The 9,526-nt window shown below is 41.6% G+C and overlaps 1 protein-coding gene across 5 annotated transcripts in view; it reads right to left on the bottom strand.

Annotated features, from left to right (window-relative positions):
- Window positions 1–9,526, bottom strand: part of col16a1 (collagen, type XVI, alpha 1) — a 137,909-nt gene that overhangs the window by 108,643 nt on the left and 19,740 nt on the right. For all 5 annotated transcript variants that reach the window (XM_084081233.1, XM_084081235.1, XM_084081236.1 and 2 more), the window contains exons 3-4: window positions 6,137–6,214; window positions 5,675–5,792 (exon numbers count right to left, since the gene is read on the bottom strand). In XM_084081233.1, the coding sequence (XP_083937359.1) occupies window positions 5,675–5,792; window positions 6,137–6,214 (196 nt within the window). The remainder of the gene's footprint in view (window positions 1–5,674; window positions 5,793–6,136; window positions 6,215–9,526) is intronic.

Raw genomic sequence — 9,526 nt, 5'->3', positions numbered from 1 at the left:
TATTGTGATTAGGTCACAGCATTAGCTAACAATAATCGTCTGCTCTCTGCTTGCTTATTATTATACATGCTTGGCGAAGAGAAGATGCACATGTCATACAGTATACAAATACATCTAATGAAATCAATCCAAACAGCAAATTGCTCACGTGCTCTATCACATTTCACCATAGTGTTGTCATGGTGGCGACTCTGTCAGATTATAGGAACACAATCATTATTATTATTATAATAATAATATAAATAAAACTACAACACAAAAGTTTGAACTCTTTCGACAGCATTTTGAGCACAGTTTCTGGTGGCGTGCCAAAGTGTAATGGTATGGCACTCCCTTTCGTACAGACTATTACCGCTTAAATGGAATTGCTTTCAGAGTAATCAAAACATATTTTATTGCAATTAAAATCCGTCTGAGCCGTGACCGTTGCCCATTTCGCTCCCATTAAAATCGATGCGGACGGCAAACGCCTCTGTCATCTGAATGCGAGATGGGCCGAGATTTTTCCCCCTCATTTCCTGACTGAGCGAGACAGACAAGTGGCTTCATCTGTCTGTCTGTCAGTCATCAAGCCAAGTGGAAAAGAGATTCAGACGCAAAGATGTCACCGCTTTCTGATTACCACATGCTCAACCTCTCTCACACTTCACTCAAGCTTTACATAGAAGGGTTTTATGACAAAATATATATAGCGTCGCTGTCTGGTGGGAAAGCTAGTACGTCCAAAACCTTTGCTTTTCAGAAAATGTACCAAAAAAAAAACCTGTGTTCCAATGATGGATGTTATTATTTAGACACAACCTCTTGTTAATACTTTTCATTGGTTACATTTTATGAAACCCACAGACAGACTTTACCACGGTCAATCCCTATTTGGGGCACAAATATCCCTATTTGGAACCAAATGGACCCTAATGGGTCCTAATGGGTCCATTTGGTTCCATTTGTACACTCTCAGAGTTACAGACACAAACGGTTCAATTTGGTTCCTAACTATTCATTTGTCTGGGGACCCCCTGGAACCCCCTCAAGGACCACTGGTGGTCCCCGGACCACTGGTTGAGAACCACTGCTGTAGGTGAAAGTTTTTAAAAGATAGTAAAATAGCAGATCTACATGCCAGAGTTCAGAGCATACAGTGTCTCCACTGTATGCTGACTCACCGTTAATCAAGCATGTTATTATGTCGCGCTACTGTATGTTCTTATGCGTTTTGTGCTCTAATTTGTATTGCCGCTGTCGTCTCCCTGGTAAGAGATCTCACGTGTAAAGGAGAAATGAATACAAAGTAAATTAAAACATGCATCAATAAAGACAACACAACAACACACGCTGACTAATACACGTGCCAACAGACATTAAGAAATGCCATTAATATGTTACATACATAAAATGATGTGCCGTATGTGTCCGTCTGTGTGCATGTTGCGCATCAAAACATACTGTATGCATGTTACAGAGCTGTGGAAATTGATTATAACATTGCAAATGCCGTATACATTTGCACATGAAGTATCTAATATATCTGTTCTCCACCGTATCTAAATACCTCAAAAGCTTTTCTCCAATATGATTTACATGACAAAAGGAAATTGAAAAGATATTGACTGACGCTGACACACATCTGATTCACTACACCTGTGGGTAAAGTTAAGTGGAACGGAAGAAAGATACAGAGAAGTGGGGAAAAAAAGCATGTATAAAGTGAACTGATATCTTTTCTTGTTTAGTCGTTTTGGGAGGAAGGGAGGAATGAGTGATGGTTTTATGTAAATAAAGAGACAAATATACTAGGAGCGGGGATGAAAATCAGGAAGATAGATGTGTAAACACTTATTATTCTTCCTCTGAGCTTTAAATAAGTCTTTGGGGTAACATTTCTCACTGATAAAATGACAGCTCGGCTCTCTATAGAATCGACATTTTAATGAATACGGTAACACAAAAGAAACTAGAAGAGATATAAAAGTAAGAGTTTCTGCCCTCTCTCCCACTGGACGTCACATACCACAGAAAACAACTCAAGGTTTTTTGCTCGTCACCGCCAAAGACACTCCGCAGGAGTGACGTCCTGCCGTTTAAATGTCTTCTGTTTTCGAGATCAGCGACACTCTACACCTGTGACTAACAATATAGGTGACACTTTTAAAGACAAAAGGTCTCCCACGAAAAAGAGAACATTTTACTTCAGGAGAACCAAGCCCATGGCCCCGGACAGAGTGATAAAATACTCCAGGCCTGACCCAATTGGCAAGTTGGGAGAAACTGTTTTATCAGCAAGGGGGGAAGAGAAAACCAGGCAGGCTGAAAGACTACTACACTCCAAGCAAAAATGGTTCTAAATGGAACTAGAGGAAAACTGGCAGAAGACGACTCGCTCGCTGCATGAACTATTAAGGAAGACTCCTTAGACAGAGACTAAGAAAATTGTATTTCTTTTATTTTAACATTCTCATAAAGCACTTTATGAGCATGTTAGCGAGCGAGTCTTTTTCTGGCAGTTTTCCTTTATGTTTTTGAGACCACCGCACCTGCAGTCAACCAAGGACAAAGAAGGACGAAACAGTTTACCCTGTACTTCTATATGGAACTGAGACCATTTTGTATGAGTAACACTTGGCAAAAGGGTCTTGCTACTACGTATTAGCATTAACATGTTTATATGGAACAATTTAGCTCTAAAAAGATGAGGCAAAACCACTTTCACTGAAACGCTCACAGCTGAGACTCTAAACAGCTGAGTGTGATTAGAGTAGAGCAGCAGTGCATGATCGCCTGACCTCAAGTACAAGTCAACCTCAAACTAGAAGGATGCGTTCCAGATATGCTGCAAAGATTGCTGCTTTCTGCCCTCCAGCTGCACAGAAAGGCAACCCTGATGAGAATATAATATACTTTGTTATAGGAACCCAGTATAGCCAAATGTGGGTAAATGTAGTCTTTGATGAGTAAACTATGGAGACCATCCGCCACTCTGTCGGGTAGGAAACATTTTTTTCATACACAGGCAGGAGGTTTTGCTGTCACAATCTACTTCTGTAGATCATCATCTGTCGTGCTGCACGTGTCGTCGTGCATAATAAGTAATTGCCTCAGTCAATAAACCATGCAATTTTTGATCGCAGTTATTGATTCAGAATTTCTGATCATAATTTTTCATTGCAAAACACAGTGTTATTCTTTGAAGAGACATTGTTTAGACATCAAAATCCCATGCCCGTAACTTCCTGAAGTGCGTAATAAAATAACTGTTTGAACATTAGTATTAATCATTAGTATTAACATCCATAGCAGAAACCTGTATGAAAAGAATCATTCTTATAGAGAATCATAAACAAATTGGTTCCAGAGAGAACATTTTAGAGGTACAGTATGGGTTGTGAAGTTACCTTGCCATGATGTAACTCCAAAGGTGGACAAGAAATAAAAAAGAATTGCTCCATTGATTGGAAATTGAGAATTCAAAATATGCTCCTCATTGACTTACATTGTACGGTGAAACAAAAGTCTCTCAAAGTCAATCTTTTAGCACAAACAAAGCTGATTCAGACAATATAGGACATCACCAAACGCTAACTAAAAGAGTGACTTTGAGAGCTGTTTCAGCGTACAATGTAAGTCAATGAGGAGCATATTTTGAATCATCAATCAATGGAGCAATTAATGGAGTTACATCATGCCAAGGTAACTACACAACCCAAACCTCTACCAAAGTACTCTTGCGCCATGAGGCAAGCTAAAGAACCGCTCAGTCCCACAAAGTACCTTTTTTTTGCTAAGACTGTAGCTTAATACAGTATTAACAGAGTGATACAAACTCCAAACCCAAGCAACACCTCAGTATGGGCCAACACCAACATGACAATCCAAAAGCGGGTGCAATGACAGTAAGTCAAACTGCAAACCACATTGTTATGTTTGATGTCGTGCTCTATTAGGTTTAGTGCTCGCAAGTTATTCACCCAGAAGCAAGCTCATGTCAGCAAATGACTGTGTATTAACCCATTAAGACCGGGAACGGTCATCTTAAGATTTCTTTGGCTTTTCAAAAATAGCAGATATGGCTTGTAGATCTGCTATTTTTGAAAAATCGTGAACATTTGTGCAAATCTTTGAATATATATATTTTAAAGCGAACATTTGTAAAATATTTTGTTCCAGGGACCCCCAGAAGCAAAGATTTGAGTTATAAATGTTTGCTTTAAAAATATATATATATTCAAAGATTTGCACACATTTTCAAGATTTTTCAAAAAATAGCAGATCTACAAGCTCATAGCGCGGCACTCGGTGCCGCGCTATGAGCTTGTATATCTGCTATTTTCTGAATAGCCAAAGAAATCTAAAAATGACACAGATGCGTTCCCGGTCTTAATGGGTTAAAAAAGAATGGCTTGTTAAAAATGTTCATGAGCAACCACTGTATAACTGTGAATTAGGACACCAACGGGATGTTCCACCGCTGTTGAGGACAATGGCAGAATTTCAATGGCAAATAAAACTCCTGGTTTATTGTGGCCGCAATAAGCATGTGGTCAAGAGGCGGAAAACCGACAAATGTTACAGTTAGCCATTACAGGCCATTGTTAGCAGAAGCAGAGGGAAACGTATTTCAGTATTATCTGGGAAAACCATCAGAAACTGACCGGCAGTGTGGTGGTCTGCCAAATGGTCTACTTTTACATAACAGCCACTGGACAACACAGACACGTCTACTGAGGGTCAAAGGCATGTCTGCCGTGGGGGAGCAACTCATTTGTTCTGCCCTTTGATTTGAACACGGCGCAACAAAAAAAGTGAAAGCCTGGAGGGATCATGCACTCTGCAGACAAGGGCAAACCAGGGTGAAAGCTTGCCATAATAAGGAACAGTGGTGTAAAGTAACTAAGTACGTTTACTCAAGTACTGTACTTAAGTACACTTTTGAAGATTGTTTTTTACTTTACTGGAGTATTTCCCATTTTCAGTACTTTTACTTCTATTCCACTACATCTCAGAGGCAAATATTGTACTTCTACTCCACTACAATTATTTGAAAACTTGAGTTACTAGTTACTTTTCATATAAATTATGATATTATGATATTATGAAACATACATTAACCACTTTAGCCCTATTTTATACCTCGGCTATTTGAAAATAGCCGATCTACAAGCTCACAACGCGTCGCATCGCGTCGTGTTGTGAGCTTGTAGATCTGCCTAGAATCCTCCCATCTGTATAATTGAATTTCCCCGCATCCTGGCGGCCAATTTAGCGGATGCAGTTCTTTTGCCCTGCGTCAGGTTCACGGCGCAGTCGTATTGGGAAACAAAATGGACAAAGCGTATCGGCTAACCAACTGTTGAGTAGATGTGGAAGTCCAGAGGGATATTTTTGACTCAACTCTCCTCGGAACTCTGCAAAATGCACATATTTTTCATGAACGTTTGTGGATATCGTGGAAGAAATAGGTTGGCTCGAGAAACTAAGGCCACAGAGAATCCTGCCTACAACGGTATACAGCCTGCGTGTGCGTGAGTGCATGACTGCGTCTTGAAAGACAAACAAGTAAGATAGAGAGAGTGAGAAAAAGGAGACATTTTGAAAGACAGAGAGACAGAAAGGGTGACTTCCTCAGAAACATACAGACACAGCCAGGGGCACAGGGAGAGGAGGGCTGTACTGTACTTACTCGGTGGGCTGTAGGAGAGCTGTCTTGCCCAGGCGGAGGATGACCGGTCCCCGAGGGTTACGGATCTTCTTGACCTCCGCGTTCTTCAGCAGGGAGAATCGGCGGACCAGGTTGAAACCTGACATTGAACGCCATTCCATCAGTATACATCCACACACATTAATGTCCTGTCACCACACAACAGCATCTGTGTAGTGTGTGTGTGTGTGTGTGTGTGTGTGTGTGTGTGTGTGTGTGTGTGTGTGTGTGTGTGTGTGTGTGTGTGTGTGTGTGTGTGTGTGTGTGTGTGTGTGTGTGTATATCAATATTTTATCGATATCACAATATGGCAAAAGTGTTGTCTTTTCCAGGTTTGAAATGATCTGAGCTATTTGGTCAAAGATAGTGATATTTGATGTTGTACATATCGCGTATGTGTGTGTGTGTGTGTGTGTGTGTGTGTGTGTGTGTGTGTGTGTTTACCTGTGATGTTGTGCCTGGCTGTTTGAGGGAACTTCCAGTCATCCACCTGTACAGAGGGGCATCTCACACCTGGTGAGGCTGCAGATAAAGAGGGAGAGAAAGCATTGGTCAGACGGCAAAAAAACATCAGTTAATATGATCCAAGTCTACAAGAGATGTCCAGCAGAGCACGGATTTCTACAGTGGAACTGTCAGGTTTGTTTTCCTTTTTACTTTATCATCACTTCACTCACCGCATGAGAGGAAATGTGTGTTTACGTGTTTGGCTGTTTGAGCGCCGTGTGTGTGCTGAGCGCCAGTTGTGGAAAGTAACTAAGTACATGTACTGAAGTACACATTTGAGGAATTTTTACTTTACTGTATTATTTGACATTTTCAGTACTTTTACTTCTACTCCACTACATCTCAGAGGCAAATATTGCACTTTTACTCCACTACAATTATTTGAGAACTTGCATTACCCACTTCAGCAGCCCTAAGTATACTTAGGCTATTTGAAAATAGCCGATCTACAAGCTCACAACGCGTCGCTTTGCGACGCGTTGTGAGCTTGTAGATCTGCTATTTTCAAACAATTTTCATACATTTGGAAACTTGTGAAATGGGACAGTCTGCAAAATGAGTACTTTTATTTTCAGTACGTAAAATTTAACGCCGACACTTTTGTACTTCACTCAAGTAAATTTTGAACACCGGACTTTTATTTCTACATTGTGGTATTGGTACTTTTTACTTAAGTACAGAGTATTTCTTCCACCTCTGCTGAGCGAGTGCCAGAGCGGGGAAAGTGTAAAACAAAGAGAGAGAGAGGGAGAGTTTGATAAGTAAAAAAAGGAAAACAAGGGCAAAGCCTGCACAGGGAGGATTAGAGGCCAGTCTGACAGCTAGTCTAGAAACACCATGGCTTGTCTGTCGCCCCGGCCTCCACGTTGATGGACATGTTCTCACCCCGTCGGGGGGGGGGGGGGAGTGAGGGGGGAGGTTATGCAGTAAAGTGTTACCTGTCAGAACAGCGTGCCAGGCTTCTAGAAGGGGGGCGGTGGGGGGCGCATTAACCCATTCAATCCGGGAAACGCATCTACAAATGTCTTCTAAATCACAACAGTTTTCTGAAAACCGTATGTTGCTATCTAACAATATCAGTGGTTCTCTAACCCCCCCCCCCCCATCTCAAAATATTTAGTACCGGGGACCCCCAGAAGCAAAGATTTGAGTTACAAATGTTTGCTTGAAAAAAATATATATTCAAAGATTTGCACACATTTTCATGATTTTTCAAAAATAGCAGATCTCCAAGCTCATAGCGTGGCACTCGGTGCCGCGCTATGAGCTTGTATATCTGCTATTTTTGAATAGCCAAAGTGTAAAATAATGGCTATACTGTAGCTATAAAATCTAAAATGACACAGATGCGTTCCGGGAATGAATGAGTCAAACCAGGGGGTTCCCAGCAAAATGAGTACATTTTACATTCAATTCAGTTTAACCACTTCAGCCCGATATACATAGGCTATTTGAAAATAGCCGATCTACAAGCTCACAACGCGTCGCTTTGTTGTGTCGCGTTGTGAGCTTGTAGATCGGCTATTTTCCCAAAAAATCTTGCAAAAAAGTTTAACATTTGGAATATTTTTTAAACACTTTAACACAAATCTTGTATGGGGAGGTCCCTGGCACAAAATATTGATGGGGTCCGCGGCCCTTCCGATGGGGGTCCGCGGCCAAACACATATCAATTTTGGGACGTCCTTGACATTGAAAAGTTTGAGAACCACATGGCGTACTGCACAGCCATGCATTTTGTAGCGTAGCCGAGAGGCGTGACGCAGTACTTTCATTAGGCCTCATGTAATATTTAGCTACATGGTCTTTAATAGCAGGTCTTTTAAAGACATTCTGTCTCTTTCACTGTGGGGCAGACATCAACTCGCGTCGCCGCTGAGCGGAATGTTCCTTTCTAAAACATAATTTAATCTGAGCTACAGATGTTAACCCAATAAGACCGGGAACGCATCTGTGTCATTTTAAGATTTCTTTGGCTATTCAAAAATAGCAGATATACAAGCTCGTAGCGCGGCACTCTTAGATCTGCAATTTTTTGAAAATAGTGAAAATTTGTACAAATCTTTAAATATATATATATATATATTTTTATTTTTTTTTTACTTACATTTTTAACTAAAATCTTTGCTTCTGGGGGGTCCCTGGAACACAACTTTTTCATGTCAAGGACCCTCAAAACTATGTATGTATTTGGCCACGGACCCCCATCTCAAAATATGTTGTTCCAGGCCCCATCCCCCCAGGAGCAAAGATTGTTCCCTTCGAAGATTTGCCCAAATGTTCAAGATTTAAACAAAATGTGCAGATCTACAAGCTCGTAGCGCGGCACTCAGTGCCGCGCTACGAGCTTGCAGATCTGCTATTTTTGAATAGCCAAGTATACGAATAATGGTTAAAGTGGTTACACAGATATGCGTTCCCGGACTTAATGGGTTAAATATATTTGGGGAACCTGGCATGATGCCATATCGCGTGCTGACGCAAGGTGACCCCATCGTTTTTGTTGGGGTCTCACACCGTCAAAGCCACACATTGACGTGATGTGAAACCGCATCAACCGGAGGGAGCTGGCCATTTTGGTTGAGATCGAAACTAATTTAGCGCTGGAGTCAGAGGGGGAGCGATTCTGCAGCTAATGAATGGCTCCAATTAGACTGTGTGAGTCAGACAAACAGCAACTGTGCTCTGAAGGACATCCGCATTGCCTGTGTGAGTGTGTGTGTGTGTGTGTGCGCGTGCGTGCGCGCATCTGAGAACAAACAAGGTTCTGAGTCACTCTGCCAGGCAGGGGGAAGGCTTAATTAAATACATTGTATTAAAGAGTCTTGTATTGTATTTGCAGTTCCGTTTCTAGTCTTCTTATTACCGTTATTCATTAACGAAATCCCAAACTAATTATACCGCATTCATGTTAAAATCCGCCCGGTGCGCCGTGGCAACTGAACCCAGAAACGCGGGCGTTCCGACGACAACAACAAAAGCCACTGGATTGGTTGAAGTCTCGATACTGTGAGTCAGCTGAAAGAGCAGTTTGTACACTGGAACACACAAGCAGACAGATGATTTGTTTGGTTCATCTTTTAGATCAGGGATCTTGAACAGGGGGTCCGGGACTCCCAGCAGGTCCTCAGAGTGACAACAGGGGGGGGCCACCAAATCGTCGTGTGATAGGGACATTCTTTTTTTCACTAACCACTTGAACCCTCGCATTCCTATTCTGAGGGGAACATTGGCCGAAAATAGCAGATCTACAAGCTTGTGCTTGTAGATCGGCTATTTTCGGCAAATAGGTTTGGTGCAGAGGGGGGAAAAAAGCAGACCAAGTAC

This window comes from Gymnoscopelus microlampas, assembly GCF_963454915.1.
Source record: "Gymnoscopelus microlampas genome assembly, chromosome: 15".
Classification (NCBI taxonomy): domain Eukaryota; kingdom Metazoa; phylum Chordata; class Actinopteri; order Myctophiformes; family Myctophidae; genus Gymnoscopelus; species Gymnoscopelus microlampas.
Note: the sequence above shows the minus strand (reverse complement) of the source record. Positions and strands in the feature narration are given on the sequence as shown.